Below are 27,060 nucleotides of genomic sequence, written 5' to 3'. Positions count from 1 at the left end.
TTCAGACTCCCTCCATTGGAAGAGCTTCTCAATAAATTTTCTGCCTGTGGTCACATCAGTCTCTGTGTCCCAGTGAGTGCTGTTTTTCTCCAACAAAGACAAAATCTAAATTATTTTTTAAAATATAGAGATAAAAACGTATTATTATTACTACAGCATTTTAGAAATAGCAGTGATGTTTCAAAACGGCACAATCTGAAATTCAACACAAATCTTGGAAAACCTGTCTCTTGGACATCACTGAAATATCAAATCTGATTTCCTGGTATCTCTGCCTCCAAGCCTTGCAATACCTTGCAAAGAGTCTTAGGAAACCTACTTAAAAATGCACAAACGAAGATGCAAGGACAAAAACAGATGTGTCTTATAATTCATCCAATCCACCCAACATAAAGTTAGTTACATAAACCACAATGTCTCTACACTTCTACCACACTGGAAAAATGGAGCTTTCAAGCAGTTTCATTCATTCCATAGCATGTAAATGAAGCTGGCTAGTAAAATAGGGAGTAGACAGATCTGGAACCTGGCAGAGTCCACGTGGACATCAGTAACCCTCAAGATGACTGCTCAAAGACCCCCACCGCCAAGATTCTGCTATCCAGAACAAGGACTTCTTCTGGGAGAAAGAAAAAGCCCAGATATTTCCCAAGGACTTTATCATTGGGTCCTCACTAGGGGATTGATGGGTGGGGTAATCAAAACAGCAAACAGCTAGAACCCCTCCCCTGTCATTAGCAAGGGGGTGGAATAATTAATAGTTTATAAGTCAAACTGCCAGGCCTAAGTACACTCTCGCCTTGCTCTCTTGCCTCTGGACCTGTTCTTGCCCTTTGTGCACTGCTCATGCCATTTTTCCCCTGCCACATGGCCATGCAAGTAAACCTGGGGATTTATAATCTATAAATGGGGAATTGTAGCTTATAAATCAGCCATCTTTATCCCTTTTCACCCCCTTCCTCTCTACCTGGGACCCCTGCACTGTTTTTTTTTTCCCCATTTCTCTTCCATCCCAATCTGAATAAATTACTGACCTAACTCACCCAGCCTGCTCTTGAGATTCATTTCTGCAACATAGCCAAGAACCTAGATAAAACCCAGTAACATAAGGACAGTAAGCTCCATTTAGTCAGATTTTTACCGCCCTTTTGGGGGCACACGGTGTCCCTGCCTCCTGATATGGACACCTGGTAAACCTTAATCCTTCTCCACAGTTTCTGTCCGGGTCCACCAAGCAGCGCAACACCCCTCCTGAGCAGACGAACAAGACTCGTATGGCTACTTCCACTTCAGATGCCCCACGTGAGCATTAGCCACACACGAGCGCATGCCTCGCTCCAACCGCAGTCCCGTGGCAGGGTGCAGCCAATGACCTAAGCCCACGCTTTCCAGGCAAACGCTTGCGCTTACAGAAACAGAGGTCGCGGGGCCCTGCGCCCCGCCCAACGGTGCTTCAGCGTTAATCCTCCCCCGAGATCTCGGCCACCCAGGTTGGGAGTTCCTACAAAGCGTTTTTTCCAAAGTCGGCCACAGTAGCGCGTTTTGACTGGTTTGCTCTGGAGGCGGGGAAGGGACTTATTTGGGAAGCGTACCGCTTCCTGAAACAGGAGGCAGGAAGTTATCTGGTTCCTCTGGAGAACTCTGGAGACAGTGCTCGCTGCCGGATCCGTGGTGGCGAGAGCTGGAGGTGGGTGGGGAGACTGGACGCTCGGTCCTGCCGCAGTTAGGGGCCCGTTTCCACCGCGGCACCACGGCCCCCTCCTCCAGACCCGAGCCCGGCGCGGCCGCCCGGGGAGCTCCTTCAGGCTCCTTGACGCCGCTCCACGGGGCACCTATCTGGGCATCGCCTGGGCCTCCCGCCAGGGGACTGGCTCCCGGCTTCAGCACTCGGGGCCGCAATAAGAACTTCCCTTATCTCCTCGCGCCTTGCCCCCCTCCCTGAGCCATCGAGGCCCTGGTCCACAGCGACAGCTTGGACCTGGGACCACACGGATCCAAAACGCTCAGCCTTGGCCCCCCACAGACGGGACTCTGCATCGTCTCAGATATGTCACCCACCATCTCCCACAAGGACAGCAGCCGGCAACGGCGGCCAGGGAGTTTTAATCACACTGTGGATATGAAAAGCGCCCCCCTGCCGCCAGACGGCTGGGATGACAATAGTCATCCGGACTCGCTGGGCGGAGAAGGGGACCGAGAAGCTTTTCTGCGGGATACTGGCACTAGTGACATCTCAAAAGCCCCACGGAGCTGCCGGGCCGAACTAAGCAGCATTTTGTTGCTGCTTTTTCTTTATGTGCTTCAGGGCATTCCACTGGGCCTTGCGGGAAGCATCCCACTCATTTTGCAAAGCAAAAATGTTAGCTATACAGACCAAGCGTTCTTCAGTTTTGTCTTTTGGCCCTTTAGTCTCAAATTGCTCTGGGCCCCTTTGGTTGATGCCGTTTACTTCAAGAACTTCGGTCGTCGCAAGTCTTGGCTTGTTCCCACACAGTATATACTGGGGTTCTTCATGATCTATTTATCCACTCAGGTGGACCGTTTGCTCGGAAATGCCGACGGCACGACCCCCGATGTGGTTGCTCTCACTGTGACCTTCTTTTTGTTTGAATTCCTCGCGGCCACTCAGGACGTTGCCGTGGATGGTTGGGCGTTAACTATGTTATCTCGGGAGAACGTGGGTTATGCTTCTACTTGCAATTCGGTGGGCCAAACAGCGGGCTACTTTTTGGGCAATGTTTTGTTTTTGGCCCTTGAATCTGCCGACTTTTGTAACAAATATTTGCGATTCCAGCCTCAGCCCAGGGGGATTGTTACTCTTTCAGGTAATGTATTATCAGCTAAAGTACTATGCTGTGAGATTTGTTTTACGTTTATGAATCTTTTTGACAGTGTGTGATGTCGAAGGGAAACTTTTGCTGTAGATCCTTTAATGGAAAAGATCCGAAGTAGGTATTCGGTTCTGGTTAAGCGGGCTTCTGTCAAGTATTAGTAAAGCCAGAATAACTGCATTGAAGGAATAGTAATTGATTCTTGCACTGAACAGAGAGAGACAACCCATCACATAACATTGATGTGTAATAGAAAACAAAACTTGAGAATCTTGGGATCCATCGATTCTTGCCAGATAGGCAGATGCTTGTGTAAAGAGAACCAAGCCTGGCTTCTATGGTTGACATTTTTCCTTTTGTTTTTTTGCTAGTTTGAGAATTCTAGCCCCATGCTTTCTGGTCCATTTCTAGCTCTGGTCTTATCCCGAGTCCTCATCTAGCCTTCTGGTGAGTGGAACAGGGTTCATTGATTCAGACATTATTGAGTCAGCTAAATGGCAGCATTCTAGGAGCCTCCTGTGAATAAGGCAGTCTTGTCCTCAAGGAATCAAGGAAATGAACATCCAGTAATTGTGGGAGTCAGGCATCCCATTACAGGTAACATTTGACTGACCTTGTTGAATGATAAGATTCCTAGAGGTGGAGAAATGGCATTCAAGAAAGCAGGACATGCACTGTGAAAATGCACTGAGGCAGGACAGTACAGGAAGGTACAGGACAGTGCCTACAATGATCAGAGTGCCTGAAACAAACTCCATTTGGGAAACAGTGCCAAAAGTCGGCAACCAAATTAATAAAGTTTTCTTTAATTGACATGGGAAGAAGTTTATCCAATAAGAAATTGAATATAAATTCTACAAAATTTCCCTTTTCTCTGCATAAGTAAAACATGTCCCTGTAAAGTGTTCTGAGGGCCCTTTTATCCTCTGCAACTTTCCTAGGAAACAGGTAAAATGACCAATATCAGGGATAGAGTAGAATTCTTAATTATGTTAGTAAGGATGATTTTGGGTGGTTCTGTGTTGAAATTTAAACAGAGCTAAACTTCCTTTCAGTTTCCTAGTACCAGCTTGGGGATTCCTAACGGTGAAAGTCCTAACGGTGAATGTCACGGGTATATGTTTGTGAAGGAAGTTTAAGGGTTTTATTTCTGGGTGGAGGAGGGATTCACAACTGTGCTACCTATCTCCAGGAATCTTATGCATGCACATATTCCTACAGCATAAAAAGGGCCCCCTTTCCTCCTCCTCCACTGTTAGTGAGCCACTACTACTAATGAAATAGTTATACTATTTTCTCAGTTGATTCTGAGGCCAGAAATGGTTGAGAAGCTATTATTGCTTGGCACCTAGATTGCTTTGTCTCTGAGAGTTCTAGGGTACAAATCCTGCTTTATGGATAATTCTGCCTATACGTACTTTGTGAGTGCATCTTATTGGGACCTTGTTGCTTTTTATATGTCTATTTTTTCTTTTGTAGTGGGGCTGTCATCACCAAGGAAGACTGATTAGAGGTAATGATGTATTGCCTATCATAGGAAAGTCTCAGAGAAATCAAGATTTAAAATGCCATGAAAACTAAAGTACTAACTGAGAGCTTACTCATAAGTATAATAAATATAAGAGTGACTGATAAAACATCATTCTAGAGAATGGCATTATGAGTACAGGAGCTATTATAATAATTTCCATTCTTAGCCACAACTGTCCTCGAGTAGTAGGATCAAAACAAACAGGAAATTTGTTTTGACTGATTTGTTATTTTGAATAGCTGTTTGTTCTGTGGAATTTGAACTTTGTTCTCTATTAGATTGTACAAATGACTTACTTTTAAATTTTACTTTTTATATCTGGACTGGACTGCTGTATTCAATTCACATTTTTACTAAGTTAAGAGTTGAAGTGTTCCCACATTTCCATTCTCTTTTTTGTGATTGCACATATCATATTTATAGCCTTGTACTGTCTGGAACTTAGTATAATTAAGAAAAACCAGTGTTTTTCAGGAATTTAAAGAGCACAGAAAGAATCATATGAAGGAAATACCATTCCTTAGGTTAAAAAAAGAAGAACTGAGGCAGATGTTTGGGAAATTAGAATATTAAAAGGCATGATTACTTTTAAACATTCTAAAATATGTTCTATGATTGTACTTTGTTTTGAGTTTTATAGACAGATGGAGGTGGGCTATATTGAGAAAACTATTTTTTTAATCTGGGAAGCAATAATTTATGAGGAAAGATAGGGTAAGAATAGAAGTCCTTAGATACAAAAACATGATTATGTGAAGTTGACTTTTTGGTACCTTCTGGGATCAGAACTCAGAAGTAACCTGTTTTCTTCTTACCCTCTTCGTTTTTTAAAGATCTTTAGTAGCAAAGAGACAGTCTTTCAAACTGCAAGAAGTGATGAAAGTAACCCAAGGACATAGAGATTAGAACATAAAGATTTATGGCTTAAAAAGATGATAAATCTTTTAATTTCTTCTTTCTTATAGATGAGAAAATTGAGGTCATTTGGCTAGTTAGAGATATATGTACAACTTAGGTTTCCCAATTCCTTATCTGGTGTTTTTCCTGCGGTTGGTGGGAAACTTGGAAAAACCTCAAGAACGGACAATCTTGAGACCTAAATGTAATACGTGCTCATTGGGCTTTTCTACAAGACCAAAGGAGCACTGATTGCTGACATCTAAAATACAAAAAATTACCAGCCTACTTCCAGATGCCTGGTGCCCAGAAGTGATAGACTAAAGTTTTTTGTTGTTGTTTTAACGTGATTCATGTCATTCATTTACTCAGTATTGAGTACCTATGTGGTATTAACCATGTGTTAGTAGTTAAAATATATGAACAACACCTGTTCTGCTTCAGGGAACTTTTGGTCTATGGAGAAGGAGGTAGATGGATAATGTTAATGAGTCAAGTGGGTGGGTGCAAGACTGTAAAAAATGGAGGGACAGTGATGACCTGAGAAGGTAAAGGCAGAGAGCTTGTACTCCAGTAAATTATTACCTTGTGGCAGTAGGTACTCAGGATTGCTAGATCTTTTGTGTATTCAAGAGAAGCTAGAAATTCCTTTTTTGTTTATTTCCTAATTTTAAAAGCACAGTAGGCTCGTAAAATACCTCTATGGGCCAGATCCAGCTTGCTAGTTAAGTACCTATCCTCTGGAATCAGTGGTACCAATAATGACTAGAAGAAACCACTGGAATAGGGAGCAGGCTTACTGGGGGCCAGGAAAGGGTACATGATAACCTGATACTAGAGAAGAGTGCTAAAGATAACAGAGCATATAAATCAGTTTGTATATAGTTAGACATACAGAGAAAAAGGAAATGTTGCTTGGAATAGACTAATGCTATAGCTATGAAGTTAATAAAATTTGTGATCATAGTGAAAACAGTATTTAGTTAGACTTTCATGCTTTGAACTAGAAAGAGTATGGGACCATTAATTAATCCTTAAGACAGATTTCTTTGTCTTGATTTTAGAAGCAGTACTTATTAACATTTTTTTAGATGGCTAGAAATTGTTTTCAGAATTTGGGCCGGGCTCAGTGACCCATTTCTAGATAGATCAGTTTTTCTTGTATGGGCATCTTAATAGCACCTCTATCTAGGCTGAAAAACATTACCCTGCATTCACAGAAAGTCAAAACTCTTTTTAGGGATGGAGAGAAGAGCAATAGTTGCTAGGGGTTATGGGTGGATAGCACAAGTTTGAGGAGTAATAGAACTGTTTTATATCCTCAATATGATGATAGGGATATAAAATCTATACATGTTTTAGAATTTAAGAAAAAAATTCAGTTTTGTTTTATAATAGTTTAAATTGAAGTAAAATTTATAAAAATTAAAAAACAATACTAAACCCCTTGCCTTAAAATCTAACCTCCGGGGGAGTGGATATTGCTCAAGCAGTTGAGCACCTGCTTCCCACATGGGAGGTCCCAGGTTCAATTCTCAGTGCCTCCTAAAAACAAATAACAAGCAAAAAATTAAAAAACAACTCAGGGGAGCTGATGTGGCTCAGTGGTTAAGCATCAGCTTCTCACATATGAGGTCCTGATTCCATCCATAGCCCTGGTACCTCAAAAACAAAAACAAGTTTATGAAATAAAATTCTCTCGAAGCAGATTTGGCTCAGCTGTTAGAGCATCTGCCTACCACATGGGTGGTCCAGGGTTCAAAGCCAGGGCCTCCTGACCCATGTGGTGAGCTGGCTCATGCGCAGTGCTGATGCGCACAAGGAGTGTCATGGCATGCAGGGGTGTCCCCCGTGTGGGGAGCCCCACACACAAGGAGTGCACCCCGTAAGAGCCGCCCAGTGCAAAAAAAAAGTGCAGCCTGACCAGGAGTGGCACCACACATACACACAGCTGAGGCAGCAAGGTGATGCAACAAAAAGAGACAGAATCCCAGTGCTGCTGACAAGAATACAAGTGGACACAGAAGAACACACAGCAAATGGACACAGAGAGCAGACAACTGGGGGTGGGGGGTGGGGGAAGGGGAAAGAAATAAAAAATAAATCTTTAAAAAAAAAAAGAAATAAAATCCTTGAGTTTAGCTCCCTTTTTGCCTTGAATTAAACAAGTTCATAAATCTGGTAGATGTTATATATTGAGAGAGACAAATGGAGCAAATAAATTATTTTATTTTAAAATTATTTTAAAATATTGGGGCCCTCATAGTAAAGTGAGGTAAGTAGGGGAATACTGGGACTAGTAGATACAGGGGGAATTAGGTTTAAAAACTGGAGGGCCATACCTCAAAAAATTTTTTTTAAAAACAAAGCAAAAGAGAAATGGTACTGTGTGCATTCTTTGCCTAGAAAAGAACTATTAAAGTGCTTTTGTGTGGAAAAGTTAATTTTACAAAATACACTGAAAACATAAAAATTATTTGATTTTATTTGGCATATTTTTTATTCTAAATTACACTTCTCATTTTGTTGAGATTTATTTAGAAGCCCCTTGAATTAACCTTTATTATGTAAATCTATTAATGAGAGAATCATAAAGCTTCACTAATTACAGTCTCCTTTCATTTATAGTGTGTTACTGAAGACTAGTGAGGAAGCAAAATAGACTTGCCTAATACAAAGGGATATTCTGTTCCTATAGAATTAAAAATGAAGAATTTAAAATCCCTTATTTTACCCAATCTTTTAGAAATAATTATGGATTAATCTTGAATTTTATATACTTTAATTTCATTTTTTCCTGTCACAATTAAACACTCCATTTCCATTGGTTGAAGTCCAGTGGTCATCAATTAAACCTAAAGAATGGGTGCATAAATACTTTAATATTTTTTTATTTTCTTATATTTGAAACCTGTATTTTTTTATTCCTAGTGCAGTCTTAGCACTTTTTCATTTTTTAAACTTCTCAAATTTTTTTTTTAGTTTTTTATTTTTAAATAATTAGTGACTCACAGGAGGTTGCAAAGGAATGTACAGGTAAGTCCCATGTGCTCCCAATGTTAACATATTAAATAACACCAGAAATTAACATTGGAAAAATCCATAGAGCTTATTCAGATTTTACTAAACATGTACTTATTTGCCAGTATGTGTGTATTTGTGTGTGTAGCTCTATGCAGTTCCATCAAATGTGTATTGTTGCAACCACCCACCACAGTTAAGATTCTCATCTGTTATACCACCACACTTCTTTATGTTACCCCTTTATAGCCAAATCCTTCCTCTTTTCTCTATCCCTAACCCCTGGCAACCACTAATCTATTCTCCATCTTTGTAATTATGTTCCCAAAGTGGCTATATCATTTTATATATGCAGTTTCTCTGCATCCCTGCCATCATTTGGTGTTCTCACTCTTGTGTTCATTTTAGTCATCCTGATAGTTACATAGTTCATTAATTTTTATAACATAATATGAATTGTAATAAAATATTGAAGTAATTACATAAATACTACCAACCATATGAAGAGGATGAAGCTGCTGAAATGCAACTAGTAGCTTATACCCTGCATCTTAATGTGAGAGTTTAGATTCTAAACTGTAGAATGTTCTTTGTCATCTATTTTACAAAAGTCTGAATTTAGCTTACAAAAGATAGGGGTGTCAGGGTATAGATTGTATAAAAATTGAATGCAAGAACCTCCTGTCATAGCATCAGAGTGGAGATATATTATGTGGATTTAATTAAGATAAATTTGTATCTTGCCAGAACAAATTTTTAAAAAATTTTAAAAGGAATGGTTCACTTCTGTCCATTCAGTTAGCATAAGATGGGAGCACTGAATCCACCGGCCTCTCGGGCTCAATCTTGTGCCCTGGGCTCAGTAAATGTTTTCCTATAAATTACTGAGTAATTTGAAATGTTTAGAAAGATGCACCATAGTTTTTATTCTGTGGGTTTACATATCCTTCTTTGGCATACTACATGAGTAGATGGGGAGGATGGATCCAAGTAACCAGTTTAATGAAGTATGGTCAAGTATCTTATGTTCCAGACCAGTATCTGTGTTCCAAATTGTAGCTAAGATTCTTTTTTTCTTAGGAATGGCTGATTGATAGGAGAGTCTTCTTGCTGTAGATGTATCTAAGTATTTAGGTAGTATAATGGGAAACGTTCAAACTTTAGAATAAGATTTGAATTTGAATCCCACCTCTAGGTACTTTCTGGCTTGTGATCATGTTTCATTGTGTATAAAGTAGCAGTAATAATGCCTATCTTGGAAAGTGATTTTGAGATTTCAATGAGATATTCTATGATTTAATAGGTACTCAGATGGTATTATATCCTTTTTTTTTTTTTTTTCCTGAGGTACTGGGTCCAGGGTTTAAACCTTTAACCTCATATGTGGAAGGCTGGCTCTCAGCCCCTGAGCTACATTGGCTCCCATATCCTCCTTAAGTTACTGTTGAATTGTTATATGCCATTAATGGGAGCTCTAGACAAGATAAGCCACTTCAAAATTTTTATTAAGTCTTTTAGACCTTTGTTCAAAAGCTCATGTTTATGAAACTTGAATATCAGCTTTGAGATCTTGATTACCCATTTAGCCATCATAATGCTTTTGCTGATAATATCAATACATGAATCAAAATTAATCAAAATATTAATAACGGAAGATTTAGATTATGTTTGGCAATGTGGCTTTACCATGGTTCCTATATCATACTATGGATGTTCCTTAGCATCAAAACAATATTAATAAACAACAACCAGAGGTGTAGTGGTTAGTATTTATGGCAATTGCCTTTATAAAAACTTTTAATATATGTCCTGTCAGTAGCTAAGGCTTTCTTCCTGAGTTATTGGCTTTCATTCTCCTGTCCATTACTCTCTTTGGAAAGCCTTTGAATTAGGACTCTGAATGACTCATTGTCACTACTTTCATCTCTCATGTGTCCTATTATTTTATCCTCATAGTACAAAGAAATTAGAAATAATCTTACTGCAAGCAGTCATTAGAATCCAGCTGAAACCTGTTTAACTTGTTCTTATTTTTTCACTTGGTATTGGTAGGAATTTAAATTCTAAATGAAATATTTGTTAATTTTAGTTGGGAGGACATATGAAACAAACTGAAAAATCTTTTGTTTAGAGAAATTGATATGTAACTGAAAGAATTTTATTTTTCACATAACATGTTTATAGTGACTGTTAATTGAAACTCCTGGTGACTGTGAAGTGATGGTGAAAGTAATACCGAGAAGCGGATGTGAGTCAAGCGATTCGGCTCCCATCTACTATGTGGAGGGTCCTGGGTTAGATTCCTAGGGCTCCTGGTAAAGGCAAAGCTGGCCTGTGCCGTGGATAGCTGGCCCATGCTGCTAACTAATGCAAAAGGTGACGCAACAAAAAAGAGAGAGGACAAACAATAAGAGACGTGACAAACCAGGGAGCTGAGGTGGCTCAAGCAATTGGGTGCCTCTCTCCCATGTTGGGGGTCCTGGGATCGATTCCCAGTGCCTCCTAAAGAGAAAGATGAGACGAGAAAACAAGCAGACACAGAAGAACGCACAGTGAATGTACACAGAGAGCAGACAGACAGGGCAGGCAGCAAGGCGGGGAGGGGATAAATAAAATAAATCTTTCAGAAAAAAGGAAAAAAAAAGTAATACATTCTTTTTTCAATATTCTTTGCTGAGTTAAACCAAATGATGACCAAAAACTTTATCAATGAGAATAATATTATAGATAAAATTCTGTAAAAAAAAGTCCTAACTGTAGTATTTTAGAGGTAAAGAAATTAAGAATGTAAAAATAATTGATATTAGCCTCTCATAATAGTCTTAAATTGTTATTCATATCTTATAAACCAGATTCCAAGGTATACTGTGTGAACATAATTTAGAAATATATGTTATGGTGTTATTTGATGTTTAATCAAATAACATAATTTAGAAATATATGTTATGGTGTTATTTGATGTTTAATTCTTTGCATTGAAGAATGCTTCATGTTTCTCCTTTAACTAAAATTAATTAAAAATTTTCCATAGTGGTGAAAAGTGTTCATCCCAGAATACAATTTTCCATATATATTGAAAGCATTTTAGCTTCTTTAGTTAGCATAATTTAAATAGAAGCCTTGTTTTTGGTTAAGCTTGTAGAGAAAATTCAAAACAGGTACTAAACAGTTATACCATTATAATAGATTCTTATTTCAGTATTAATTTTTATGCCTATGTTGGTTTATTGGCTTGTTTTTTGTTTGTTTAATCTTTACGTAGTCAATGTGAAATAATGAAAAGAGTTATGAGACTTAAATTCAGACTATTTAGGGAAGCGGATATGGCTCAAATGATAGAGTGTCTGCCTACTAGATAGGGGGTCCAGGGTTCGATCCCCACAACCTCTTACCCATGTGGTAAGCTGGCCCATGCACAGTGCTGCCGCGCACAAGGAGTGCCGTGCCACACAGGGACACCCCCGCATAGGGTGCCCCATGTGCAAGGAGTGTGCCCCGCAAGAAAGAAGCAGTCCGCCTAGGAGTGGTGCCCCGTACACAGACCGCTGATGCAGCAAGATGATGCAACAAAAAAGAGATGCAATTTCCCAGTGCCGCCAGATAATGCAAGTGGATGCAGATGAACATGTGGCAAATGGACACAGAGAACAGACAACCGGGGGGGGGGGGAGGGGGAGATAAATAACATAGATCTTTAAAAAAATAAATAAATAAAATATTTTAAAAATTCAGACTATTTAGGTTTAGGTTTTGCCTCTTAATAATTTGACCTTTGACCAAGATTTAAGTATTTTGAGCTTCTTTTCCTCATCTCCACCCATTAATCATGCCTGCTCTGCCTATTGCACATGATTATTATGAAATCAAATTAGATAACCTGAAAGAAATGGTAAGGTGAAATTGATATCTATACAAGGGAAATTGGAATAAACACATAATGCTGTGTGTCTCCATCATAAATGAGTATATTAGTCAGCCAGAGAGGTGCTGATGCAAAGTACCAGAAATCAGTTGGCTTTTATAAAGGGTACTTATTTGGGGTAAAAGCTTACAGTTACAAGACCCAAGTCAGTTGCCACGTGCTGAGGCAAGATGGTGGGTGCTGTTTTCCTTTTTCTTTTAAGGCTTCATGGGCTAAGCTACTTCTGATCTCAGCTATAGTCTGTGGCTCAGCTGCTCCCTTCTCTTCAGCTGCAAACTATCAGGCAAATGGTTCGGCTCTGTTTCCAGGGCTGTAGGATCAAAGTTGTCTCCTTTCCATGTCATGACATCTATGCTCCTCTGGCATCTATGGAGCTTTCTCTTTTCTCATATATCTTCTGTGTATCTTCTTGAGTGTCAGTTTATATACCAAGGAATGGGGACTTAATTATACCCTCCTGGCATGGTCGAATCAAAGCCCTAATCTTAACATAATTAGATGTCTCAGCTGAATCTAATACAGTCAGAGGGGATCACACCCAGAGGAACAGACCAGTTTACAAACCTATTTTTTTTGGAATTCGTAAATAATATCAAACTACTACAATAAGGTTCAAGCTGTAGCAATCAACTTCAGCTAGCACAGTAGCAGGAGCAAGACTGATACCAAAGGGAAAACCCTGAAGAATGCTCTAATTGGTTTTGAAAAGAGATGTCTAGTATCAATGAACAGCTGTGCTACCTGAGCAATAAAATAAAAAAATATACACATAAAGCTGAGTTTCTAGAATGTTAGAGTTAAAAAGTACCTTTGGGACTGTCTAGCCAAGTCCTCTTATTTTATAGATGAAGAATCTGAGATAGGGTTGTCCAGTAAATTTTGTAGCAACAAAATGAGATGTAATTCTCAGGATAGTTAAGAGGATTCAGGTTTTGAAATTAATTGTATAAGGAGTCAAATCACAGTTTCACTACTGACTTAGAATCCTACTTTGAGCAATGTTACCTCAAAGCCTTGGTTTCTTCATCTGTAAATTGGGGCTAGTAATAACCTGATATATTGGGTTATCATAAAGTAGTTGATATATGTAAAATGCTTATATATTTATGGCCACTGGTACGTACTCAAAATGCCTCTATTATTTTTAGCTGTTAAGCAGAATCTTAAAGTCCGTTCTTTATTCTCTTCACTTAATTTGTTCAAGGTAATGGCTAATGGCCCAGTTAACTCTCACTTAAACAATCCAAACCATATCCTTCAAGTGTTCCCTTTCCGCACCTACAGGTATGAGGAGATTGCTTCTGTATCACAGCATTAAAAAGAAGCTTTTATAATTCTATAATTTTTAGATAGAAAACATTAGGTTCAAAATATAAAAGTGAGAAAACAATGTAAATGATCATCTGTTTGCTATTTGTCATAGTTTAATAAAGAGCTGATATGACTAGGTACTTAAGAAGTATAACTGATGGATTTTATGGTATAGGAAAATTACATCTCAACCTTGGCACTATCCTAGAATAAAATGATAACAATAGACTCTTGTTTCATTCAACTCAAATGTACACTAAATGTCTGTGATCCTTTTTCTTTTCTTTTTTTCCTTAAATATCACTGTCTGTTTTGGGTCGGTGTAAAGTATGTTTACATACTGTGTATTATTCATTCTGTGTTCTTGATGGTGTGCCTTGACCATGATAAGACACCTAAATGTTGATTTTTTTTAAAAAATAGATTTTAGTTGAGGAAAAGATACATAGTTACTGATGATCAATGAAAATATGTCATTTCAAAAGGTAATTATAGATTTAAAACATTCTTAATTTCAGACTTCCTTTTATTCTGGGGAACTGTATTTTTAATAACGACAACTTTAGTTGCCCTTCTGAAAAAAGAAAACAAAGAACTATCACTAGTGAAAGAAGAAACACAAGGGATTACAGATACTTACAAGTTGCTTTTTGCAATTATAAAAATGCCAGCAGTTCTGACATTTTGCCTTCTGATTCTAACTGCAAAGGTAAGAGGTTCATAATTTACCATTCTGTTATATAATTACCAATGTCTTTCATTGCCTTTTTATATACCACAAGTCTCTTTCTCCTACCATTACAACTCAACATTGAAGAAACAATACTTCCTGTTTATTAAACATTTAAAAGATGTGACGATATCAAATATAATTTCAAAGTGAGTTAAATGTCTTGTAATCTTGAGAAGAATTCTGTCATTACGAAATATTTCTAATAAAAGATTTTATTTAGTGATTGTAATGCTTGAAATAGAAATGAATGCCTTGAAAAAAATAGTACTCTCTACTACTATAATGACTATATATTTAATGTCAGGGGTAGTAAAAGTATTTACTTCATATGTGATTTACAATGATATGGAAGTGTATGTGTATTAAGTCTTATTTAAAATTCCATTGAGGGAAGCGGATTTGGCTCAACTGATAGGGTGTCTACCTACCACACGAGAGGTCCGCATTTCAAACCCCGGGCCTCCTGACCCATGTGATGAGCTGGCCCACATGTAGTGCTGATGTGCACAAGGAATGCCGTGCCACGCAGGAGTGTCCCGCGCGTAGGGGAACCCCGAGTGCAAGGAGTGCGCCCCATAAGGAGAGCTGCCCAGCATGAAAAAAGTGCAGCCTGCCCAGGAGTGGCGCCACACACACGGAGAACTGACGCAGCAAGATGACGCAACAAAAAGAGACACAGATTCCTGGTGCTGCTGACAAGAATACAAGTGGACACAGAAGAACACACATTGAATGGGCACAGAGAGCAGACAACGGGGGGTGGGAGGGGAGCGGAGGGGAGCGGAATTTTTTAAAAGTCCATTGATTTATTGTTTTAAATGCTAGAGAGAAATTACAGAAGGTAAATGGTGATTACTGGTCATTTTTCTATTCTTCAGGTGCTCTGTATTAAGATGCCATAATTTTTTAGGTCTAAAACATTTTTAAGACATCGTACTAAGAAAAGTACATTTATTTTCGTATAGCAAAGTGTTGCTATTGTTGGAATATTCCGAAAATCTAGAGTAAAGTGTGGGATTTTCCAGTTTTATATTTAAACCTGTCACAAAAACACTTTACAGCTATCTTTTGATATTCTCAGAAGAGAAATTATAGCCTTGTTTTAATTTTTAAGCTGATTTTTCCTCCTTTCTAACGATAGGGAAAGAAATCTTAGGAAATAATGTTCAAGGATATAATAAGAATATTATCCAGCTATATCACTTAGAGATAACCATTAACCTTTTTTATATTTCCTTCCAGTTCCCTTTTTTCTATATATGTAGATATACATGTGTGTGTGTTTGTGTGTATAGTTTAAAACTGAAATTAGATCATATTGTACATAAATTTTTATCTTGTTTGACCTTATCTCAGACACATTTCTGTATCATTAAACAATATTTGAAAGCAAACTTTTTTTAACAAATCAATTTTATTGATTCATATTAATAAAGCATACAACTCATCCAAAGTGTACAGCCAGTGGTATTTAGTATAATTACATAGTTGTGCATTCGTCACTTCAATCAGTAGAGCATTGTCATTATTTCAGTAATAATAAACAAAAAAAACTAACAAGAAAAACCTTACCGTGAAATCTTGCTTTTTATTTGCTGTATAATATTCATAATGTGTAAATAATTTACTCAATGATTTTTCTGTTGTTTAATTTGCTTATTGTTTTTAATTGTAAGAATGAGCTAGGTGTAATTTTTTGTGTAAGTCTTTGATGTTCTGACAATATCCTTCTAATAGATTCTTTTTTTTTTTTAGTATTTATATATATATATTTATTTTTAAAGAAATTTTTTATTACATAAATGTTACATAAATATAAGGGATTCCCATATACCACAACCCTTCCCCCTCCCACACTTTCCCCTATTAACAGCATCTTTCATTAGTGTGGTAAATTTGTTACAATTGATGAATACATATTGAAGCATTGTTACTAACCATGGACTACAGTTTACATTAATATTTACCTTTTTGCCCCAGGGAATTTTATAGGTCTTGACAAAGTGTATAATGTCCTGTATCTGTTACTGCAATGTCAAGCAGGACAATTCCAGTGTCCCCCAAATTGCCCCCATCTTACGCCTGGTCTTCCCTTTCCCTCCCCCCAATAGATTCTTAAATGTGCAGTTGGTGAGTTAGTGAATATGACTGCTGAATTGCTTTTCCCAAAGTTGTACTAATTTATACTATCCCCAACAGTGTACAAGGAGGTGCCTCAATTTAAATTCCAGAATCGTTTTGTTTCCTGTTCCAAGTAAACCTTTCCCAAAATAACATCTCTTCTAACTAAACATTATAGATGAGTTTTTCTGTTTTTTGACCTTTATATAAATGTATGCTGTGTCTGGCTCTTGTGTTCTTTTGATATTATCTATGTGCAGTTTGTCCATATTGTTGTTTATAGCAATGATTTTGTCATACTCGTTGCTGTGTAATTTTCCATTGTTATGAATGTGTCATAGTTTATCGTACCAACATATGTTTAGGTTATTTTTAGTTTTGGGCAATTATGAATAGTGCTTCCATGAACATTCTTGTAAGTGACTTGTGAACATAGCTGTACCTTTCTGATAAAGTGGAATTGTGGGGTCATAGGAAAATGCTTATGTATGACTTTAAGTATATGCTGCCAGTTTTCCAAAGTGATTGTAACAATTTGTTCTACCATCAGCAGTTATAAGAGAACTTTTGTTGTTTCACATCCTTGGAAATGTATGCATTGTCTTTTTTTTAATTTTAGCCATTCTAGTGGGTGTGTAGTAGTATCTCAATGTAGTTATAATTTGCATTTCCCTGATGGCTAAAGTAGTTGAGCATCTTTTAATATGGTTATTGACCATTTGAATATCCAGAGTTATCTTTTTTTTTAATTTGTAGAATTTTAGTTTTTTATATATTCTAGATATGTTTTTTGTTAAATGTGTGTATTATAAATACCTCCTATTATGCTATTTTTAAGATGGAGTAAATGTTGAAGTCAGTTTGTATATCTAATTTTTACAAAGAGAATGTGTGAAATATAAGTGAAAATCTTTGCTGAACTTAAGTGGAATATCTTTGACCTTTAATTTTTTTTGGAGAAATTTACTCTTTGGTTCCATTCTAAGAAATTAAAGTGGATATTTATCCTTTGCTTTAAAAAATTTTTTTTAATATGGTTTCACACATATAAAAGTTACAATACTAGTAGAAAGAACTCCTATATATCCTTTATCAGAATTCCCTAATTGTTAGCATTTAGCTCTACTTTCTTTATTATATAGATTTGCTCTTTATCACATTTTTATTCTGAAATGTTTAAGACCAATTTGTACATATGCTCCTTTATACTTAAATATTTTAAATATGTATTTCCTAAGAAAAAAGATTTTTCTCCTTTTTTTAAAAAGATTTATTTATTTATTTCTCTCCCCTTTTCCCCCACCCCAGTTGTCTGTTCTCTTTGTCTTCTTTGTCCACTTCTGTTGTTGTCAGTGGCACAGGAATCTGTTTCTTTTTGTTGTGTCGTCTTCTTGTGTCAGCTCTCCATGTGTGCGGCACCATTCCTGGGCAGGCTGCACTTTCTTTCACGCTGGACGGCTCTCCTTACAGGGCGCACTCCTTGCACGTGGGGCTCCCCTACGCGGGGGACACCCCTGCGTGGCACGGCACTCCTTGCGCGCATCAGCACTGCGCATGGGCCAGCTGCACACAGGTCAAGGAGGCCCAGGGTTTGAACCTCCCATGTGGTAGACGGACGCCCTAACCACTGGGCCAAGTCTGCTGACAGATTTTTCTCTTACAAGACTACAACACAGTCATAAAAGTCAGGAAATTTTAAATTGATACAATACTACCTAATCACAGTTAATGTCATTATTTTACTAGTTGTCCCAATAACAGCCTTTATAATTTATTTTTCCTAGTCTGGGATCCAATCCAGGATCACACATTGCATTTAGTTGTCATGAATCTTTCTTTGCCCTTCATGACCTTGACATTTTTGAAGAATTCAGGTCAGTTCTGTAGAATGACCTTTAATTTGGGTTTGTCTAATATTTCTTTATGTTTAGGTTCAGGTTATGCATATTTGGCAGGAATATCAGAGAAGTAATTTTGTGAATTTAGGGAATCAGGAGCCATGTAATCTCTGTGTATCATATCTGTTATTTACTTGATGAATCAATTATAAAGTTACTGTTTTGCCTTTTATAGTTAAAAACTAACTATTGGTAAGATATTTTGGGACTATGTAAAAATTTCCTTTCACCTCAAATTTTTACCCCCTACTGTTAGTATCCTTACTCTTATCTGTTGTTGTTTTGAAGAATTAATCCAACCATACTCTTTCTTCCCCCATTTTAGTCAATTCTTCATGTGTAATGTTTCCTTAGAATTATTTTTGAAATTTAGTTGTAATTTGAGTAGTCTACTGTCCAGAAGAGTGCTGGACTTTTAGTTGATTTCACTAAATATTGTTAGTGGACAATAGGGCAAAATGTACCTTCTATAACTTGCATTTCATACCAGATCTTATGATATTTTTAAAGATTTATTTATTTATTTATTTCTCTTCCATTCCCCCTTCCACCCCAGTTGTCTGTTCTCTGTGTCTATTTGCTGCGTCTTCTTTGTCTGCTTCTGTTGTCAGCAGCACTGGAATCTGTGTCTCTTTTTGTTGCGTCATCTTGTGTCAGCTCTCTGTGTGTGCGGCACCATTTCTGGGCAGGCTGCACTTTCTTTCACGCAGGCGGCTCTCCTTACGGGGCGCACTCCTTGCGCATGGGGCTCCCCTACACGGGGGACACCCCTGCGTGGCAGGGCACTCCTTGTGTGCATTAGCGCTGCGCATGGGCCAGCTCCACATGGGTCAAGGAGGCCCGGGGTTTGAACCGCGGACCTCCCATGTGGTAGACAGACGCCCTAATCACTGGGCTAAGTCCACTGCCATGATATGATACTTGAAACTGTTGTGAGTCAATAATGAAATTGAGGTTCCTGAAGAATTTACATATGGTGGGAAGAAAATATTTCCTAAGTCATAAATGAAAATATTTTTTTGTTTTTATATTGCAGATTGGTTTTTCAGCAGCAGATGCAGTAACAGGACTGAAATTGGTAGAAGAAGGAGTGCCCAAAGAACATTTAGCCTTGTTGGCAGTTCCAATGGTTCCTTTGCAGATAATACTGCCTCTGGTTATTAGCAAGTATACTGCGGGTCCTCAGCCACTAAACATATTTTACAAAGCTATGCCCTACAGGTATAAACAAAACTTTACTAAATCTAAAAAAATTAAATGAGAAACATTCATCAGTATCACGAATATCTCAGTGTGAATATATATGGAAAAGGGCTTGAAATTCATTCTTGACGTCTATGTCATTTAGATGCACTTTAATTTCCTTTTACCTTGTAACAAATTTTAGATATAGGCTTAGTTCTGTCTTAGAGTAAGCACACAGGTTTTGTTTTGTTTTAAACTTTAAATGTAGGTCAACTTAATTTTTTTTCCTGTAGGTTATTGCTTGGATTAGAATATGCCTTACTGGTTTGGTGGACTCCTAAAGTTGAACATCAAGGCGGATTCCCTATATATTACTATATTATAGTGCTGCTGAGTTATGCATTACATCAGGTAAGTTTTCTGTGATTTTATCAGGAAGTAAACTTCTCTATGTAAAATAAAGAGGACAATTTTCTACAGTTGCTTTAAAATAGTGAAAATAAATTTTAAGACTTAAGCATGAATCTGACACTACAGAAATTTTTTTGAGTTAACTTTAGACCTTGTGGCTTTTGATTAATGAATTCTATTCAGGGAGAAAAAGTTCATTATTCATTCCTGTTTTCCCTTCAACAAATATTTGGTACATTTCAGAATTGATTCCAAAGCCGGGTAATTTTACCCTAAGTATCCATCAGCCTATCCTTAGGTTTAGGTTTGTTCTTTCCTCAATTCCCAACATCTTTCCTTTCTGAAATTATTGAGAAATAATGATGAATTATTGGCCTGGAGGTCCCAAGTTTCTGACTTAAATTTTGTATTAAAGTTATGTCTTATTCTTTCATAATTTTGGAAACTGTTAAGCTGCTTTTACTTTTTTTGTGAAATATGTTTGTAAATTCTAAATGAAATCTCCACTTTGTTCTTTTCTCACATAAGCTGCTGTTGCAGAATGAGGTTTTATTTAGGGGGCACGTGATTCAAGTTAAATGGCAGAGGCCATTTATTGTTAATGACTTTCAAAGTCACTTTGGGTTTTTCTGTGGAATTTAGGTTAAACCCTTTGAAAGTAATATTTACCAACTCCTCGCTTGGCATTTAATTAAACCATAAAATATGGCTACCAGATGATCTCAAGTGTTTTTAGTATCCAGTTAACTCATTTAGGAGAATTCCATAGTGGATGGTGTTTAACTCTTGTATTTGCAAATTCGTTGAGCCCAGGGTGTCAAATATAATTTTTTGTTTGCTTTGTACACACTGAGTTAATGCTAGGCACATAGTATGAGTAAAAGTGTTTCAGCTCAGTCAGTGCACTACTGACTGTATAAGTAAAGGAAAATTATTATGTAATAGTAAAAAATCATTAGATTTCATTAGAGAACTTTATGAAGTGTAGTCAGTGAAACTTTGACAACCCGGTGCTTTATAGGAAAAAAAGGTACAAGGCTGAGTAAAATTGAGAAATGGTGCATGATATAACTTCTCTTTAACTATCATTTAATCATTCCTTAAACAAATATTAAATGAACACCTATTCTGTGCCAGTAACCATTATATGTATTAAAATAAATAGTGAATAAATCACAGTATAATCCCTGCCCTCAAGGAGTTTATGTTTTAAAAGCTTTTATAAGACCTATAGTAAAATGAACCTGTTTAACTTTGTGTAACCTAGAGTCTCTCAGTGTTTTTTGACCTTGGAACTCCTTTTTCTGTCAATCTATGGAGCAGTATTCAAAAGAATATGATTTTAGAAACTTGGTTTGTTTCCATGTTCTTAAATGAAAGGTCGAATCTTGCCTCTTAAGCACATTTTGTCTCTTGAGGTTTTTCCCATCAGTTTGTCATATAAATTTTGAAATGTTATTTTTTCTTCTATATTTGTAGAAGAAAAAATATGTGTTCATATTCCTTTGAATATTTTAGTGCTTGCATATATTATATGTCTATAAATACATATATAAATGCAAATGTATATATATATGTATTTAGGTACAGTTTAAGTATGGGGTTTTACCTGTTACTATACTCCTTCAACACTACTTCATCTTTTACTTTCTCTATTGAGCCTTCCCTCACTGTTTATGGTAGAATTAATCTCTCATTTTTATGCCCAATAACATGATCTATGCACTTATATTTACAATACCTACTGCATTTCATCATAATTATTTATTCCCTATATTCCAGCCTAGAGTAAATTCTTCAAGGGCATGTAAGGTTTGTGTTGTATTTGTCTTTGTAGGGCCCTAATCTTAGGCTTAAAGCCAGGCTTGTAGTAGGTGCTCAGTAAATGGTGAATTGAGGTCAATAAAAATCATGAAAATTAATTTTCAGGTTTATCATATCAGCCTTCTTAAATTAGACCTTAGCTTTGGAGAGGAAATAAGTCTAATCCTACTGAAGATGTTTTATGTTTTTCCTATAGGTTACACTTTACAGCATGTACGTTTCTATAATGGCTTTCAATGCAAAGGTCAGTGATCCACTTATTGGAGGAACATATATGACCCTTTTAAATACCGTTTCTAATCTGGGAGGAAACTGGCCTTCTACAGTAGCTCTTTGGCTGGTAGATCCCCTCACAGTGAAAGAATGTGTAGGAGCATCAAACCAGAATTGTCGGACACCTGATGCTGTTGAGGTAAATATGTTTTAATTTTAAATAACATGCAGCTAATATTAAAAATACTAATTTCCTTATTTTGCTTGTTACAGGATTTTAACTTTTTTAAAAACAATCATATCTGCCCATAGTTTTTTTTTTTTAAGATTTTATTTTTTTAAATTTATTTCTCTCCCCTTCCCCCCCCCCCCCCCCCGAGTTGTCTGCTTTCTCTGTCCATTCGCTGTATGTTCCTCTGTGACCACTTCTGTTCTTATCAGCGACACTGGGAATCTGTGTTTCTTTTTGTTGTGTCACCTTGCTGTGTCAGCTCTCCGTGCGTGCGGCACCATTCTTAGGCAGGCTGCACTTTCTTTCGCGCTGGGCGGCTCTCCTTATGGGGCACACTCCTTGCATGTGGGGCTCCCCTATATGGGGAGACACCCCTGTGTGGCATGGCACTCCTTGCGTGCATCAGCACGACGCATGGGCCAGCTCCACATGGGTCAAGGAGGCCCAGGGTTTGAACCGCGGACCTCCCATGTGGTAGACGGATGCCTTATCCACTGGGCCAAGTCCACTTCCCTGCCCATAGTTTGTAGTATAGAAATCTGTTTTTTTTTTCCCTTTCTCATCATAACTGAGGGTTAGGACACATTCATATCAGTAATAGTAGCTTAGTTGAAGGTACTTCTCAGAGTGGGGCAATCTTTCTTGCCACCTTGGGGATCATTGCCCTACTGAATAAATGCATGGTTAATAGCTAAGTTTTATAATGATAGAAAAGGGGAAATTCTATTGGTTATCCATAAAATAATTGTGACTGAAACTGAATGATAGGTAATTTGCTATTAAATTATTTCAAAGTAACAGTCATCCACTTCAAGAGTAGATTAATTGGAAATTCCTTCACATTTCTATATATGAAAAGCTGCATTTTGAAAATGAGTATTAAGGCTGAGAATTATTATTTTTTTCTTTTTTTTAATTTTGAGAATTATTTTTAATTTCGGGAAACATTAGAGAGATTTTGATTTATTAATAACATGTATTGCCATTTGAAGTGAAATAAACTCTTTTATCCTTTGAAATTTTAACAAAAATATATGTTGATTAATCACTTAAATTACAAAGTAGAAGTATTTTAACTGCTGGATACTTTAATTTTGACATTGTAGAGTATTTACTATTATTTTATTATTACAGCTCTGCAAAAAACTTGGTGGCTCATGTGTTACAGCACTGGATGGTTATTATGTGGAGTCCATTATTTGTGTTTTTATTGGATTTGGTTGGTGGTTCTTTCTTGGTCCAAAATTTAAAAAGTTACAGGATGAAGGACCATCTTCATGGAAGTGCAAAAGAAGCAATTAATGCATACCCTACTGGACATTCTGGAAAGGTAACTGTAGTTTAGTTTAATTGAGAGAGCTATGATAATCAGTGCACAGTAATATATAATATTATTTTAAACAAGGAAATATAAAAATGCCAAATGTTTGAAAAATAGAGACATCTCTGTATATTTGATCATATTTTTCCTTGCCTTGTTGATGTATTTAAAGTTTACCTGAGGTCAGAAAATTGGTTCTGAAACAACTTTTCTGGGCTTGTTATTTGAATCACATCTTTTTAATTTACTGACCAAAGCAATAGTCATTAGAAGTGGTAACCATGCAGTCATTTATTGTTATCAATAGATATCATTGAGCTGTATTTAATTTTTGGTTGACTGTATTAACTGGAACAAAGCTTGATATTCAGGTACTAACTACAACCAGTCTGACTGTCAGCAGTCAGAAATCCCATTTCAAAGTGCAAATTGGGTAAATTTTGTATGGGATTCTCTGAGACCAGAATGTAGACTATTGAAATGTCATTTTAGTTATTTTCTTAACCATAACTACACTGTAAGGAATGAATCTGTGTTAAAGACTATTTTAAATGTATTTCCTGCTTTTGTAAGCATTAAAGATTTATATGAAGATTATTCAAACTATTTTTTATAAAGTAAAAGCTATGATTTTTAATTTATTGATTCTTACCCCTCTACTCTCAGCCACCCTATTTTGGAAGGTATTTTGATTCCTTGTTAATTATTACCCTAAAACTTCCATGATATGTTTTTTGTCACAAGTGCTTCAATGGCACATAGACAGTTAGTGAGGGGATCACATTTAGTGTTGTATGTATGTTCATGGCAAAGTTTTGAAAATAAAAATGAAATGTTATTCTTCAAGTAGTTATTTTTTATTACCAAGAGAAAAGAACAGTAAACCTTTCCTATTAAGTAAAATTTTAATGAGTAATACCATAATTTAAAAAATATATATGCTTTAAAGAGAGATTTTGTGCCTTTGACAAATTAAATCTTGTGGTAGAAGAATGTTTCTTAATTAAGCACTTTACTAGTGAGAAAAGATCTCACAAGTCACTTTATGCCAAATCAGGTACTGTATTTCCACTTATTAAAACACAACATTCTGCTTGTAAACTCTTAATTTCCTGTGGAGAATTGCTGTCCCAGGAGAATTAAGCTTTTGGGTACTTAAGCATTCCCAAATATATTATATATACCTATTGATGAGGTTCTGTGCATACTTTATGTTGTTTATTACTCTGACTTTTTAGAGACTATTTAAATTCTTCAAAAATTAGAGAACAAAACAGATTATGGGTTTAACTCACTTTATCTGGGTGGGAAAATACATACCAACTACTGATTTTGTTAATTTTATAACATAGGTTGGATTTTAGAGTGGGGTTTTTTATAACTAATAGAGGATAAAAATGGGTGGGAGAAAATAACACTCAGCATCTGAAAGATGGGGCAGTGGCCTCTAGAATTCATGCATTTCCATTGGAAAGCTGTGTTGGGTATCAATGTCAGATCCTAAAGAATCACCTGGAAAAATGCTCATCCTCGAGGCAAGGAGAACACACCAGACCATAGACTATAAAATACTTTGTCACATGGGTTGTCCATTATCATGTATTATAACCATAATGTTTACTTGACTAAAGGGGGGCATAAACCACTTAACTCTCAGTTTTGAAATGTTTTAATTTTTAACCTTTGAATTAAAGAATTTCAGATTGCCGTAATTGTATTTTATTTCTTCCCAATCATATAATTGCAAATTATGCATAGTTCAAGTATAGTTATATGATAAGTTTACAAAAATCTTTAATAACTTGAAGTTTTAAAACATTTTTTAAGCCTTTAACTATAAAGTGAAAGCCATTAATTGCATTTACTCTAGAAATGAGCAAATAATTATTTTCAATTGTCATTCAGTTATTTGGGTGCATGCTTATAATGCGTGCCAAAAAATGACTTGTTAATGTCTATATGCAACTGGTATATATGTTGATCACAGTTGCTTATAGCAACTTAAAAATGATCTGTATGCATCTGAGAATCTGTTCACTGTAAATCAATAGTACTAGAAAATACCCTGTTTTCGTGTGTGTTTTTCTTTATTGGTTGGTCCTTATAAATTAAACTCTGCCCTTAAGTTTGGAAAAGAATTCCTCAAGGTAACATATTATGTATTTACTGACTGACATTGGATATTAACATATACCTCTTTATGTCAATATCTCCAAATGCAGACATATATAAACATCTGAGTTTGAAAGTTTCTTAAAAGTTTAGCTAAAGACTAAAACCAAAAACTTCCTCTTTTGTAAATGTTTTAATTTTGTCTGACAAGTCATTAAAAAATTGTTCAACACCTTAGATTTCGCTAGAATTTCTCTAGAATTTTTAAAAATATTTAACTCGAAAAATAAACCCACAGATTGCTGTTGGATTTCATCCCTTTACTGTAAGGGTTTTTATCCTAAACTTGTCAGTGGGTCCCTGAAGCCCCTAAATTAATTGCAAAACTCTAGATATTTACTTTTCCCCCCCCATGGAGAGAGCTTTTGTTAAAATCTTCGATGTGCTGTGATCCAAAACAGTAAGAACCATGTCCTAATTATTGACTGTGGACTGTACTATGAATCATAAACATAAAGTTTAAATAATATTTGAAATTGTTTAAAGCATCCTGAAAACAATATAAAAGAAAAATCTGTGATAAAAAGTAGTTTGTAGAACTGAATGTGAATCTCAGAGATTAGAGCAGAGGAGACATTGTTGACAGAAGAGGAACCAGATTAGATATCCTTATGTTTTTGAAGTTTTCATATAGCATAAGAGTACTTGTTTGAATCTTAGCTTCCATTTTTCCATAAGACATAACTTAATCATTTTTTTCAGTTTTTTTATTATAGAATTTTTAGGTTTACAAAAAAATCATTCATAAAATACAGTTTCCATATACCACCCTATTATTAACACCTTGCATTAGTGTGGTGTATTTGTTACAACTCATGAACATTTTTATAATTGTACTGTTAACTATATAGTCCACTGTTTACATTAGGCTTCATGTATCTGTTGTATAGTCCTATGTTTATTGTAGTCAGTTAAGGTTTTTTTCCCTATGAACAACTTAATGTAAGAGTTTATTTTGCCTTGCTAACAGAAACCTTACAAAGTATTTTCAGTTTTGTATTAAGTGGTTGAGATCATTATTTAATATAATACATGACTAATTTTCTTTTTTTCTTTTTTGGCATCATTTTTCCACATATTGAAAGAATAAGTAAAGCCATATAACACTGACTCTGCTCAAAAAAAAAAAAAACCAACTTGTTGGGAATGTTCCTTGCAGATTTCCAAAATGTATTTTACCTTAGTATTAGCAAAAGAAAATAAGGCTTTAAAAATTCCATTATACCTAGGATTAATGTATTTAATAAGGACCATGTTAGTTACAGAAAGGAAGGTGATATATAGTACATTACTGAGGCTTTTTATTAGCAATGTCTTTGACAGATTTTAAGGCATAATTATTTTCTCTTAGATTTGAAATACCTATTAACAAGCTCTATTCTTTTTTCACTTACAACTGCCTGTTATGGCAGTACCAAATTTTTACTGTTAATTGCT

The 27,060-nt window shown here is 36.3% G+C and overlaps 1 protein-coding gene across 1 annotated transcript; it reads left to right on the top strand.

Annotated features, from left to right (window-relative positions):
• Positions 1–1,390: 1,390 nt before the first annotated feature.
• SLC33A1 (solute carrier family 33 member 1) lies at positions 1,391–25,158 on the top strand. Its single transcript, XM_058295187.2, has 6 exons — positions 1,391–2,825; positions 14,032–14,222; positions 19,302–19,486; positions 19,744–19,861; positions 21,882–22,097; positions 23,265–25,158. Exons 1-6 carry the CDS (start codon positions 2,048–2,050, stop codon positions 23,430–23,432), a joined length of 1,656 nt encoding a protein of 551 aa, XP_058151170.1. The 5' UTR covers positions 1,391–2,047; the 3' UTR covers positions 23,433–25,158.
• The last annotated feature ends 1,902 nt before the right edge of the window (positions 25,159–27,060 follow it).

Source organism: Dasypus novemcinctus, chromosome 4 (assembly GCF_030445035.2).
Source record: "Dasypus novemcinctus isolate mDasNov1 chromosome 4, mDasNov1.1.hap2, whole genome shotgun sequence".
NCBI lineage: Eukaryota > Metazoa > Chordata > Mammalia > Cingulata > Dasypodidae > Dasypus > Dasypus novemcinctus.
This window is presented reverse-complemented; position numbering and strand designations above follow the sequence as displayed.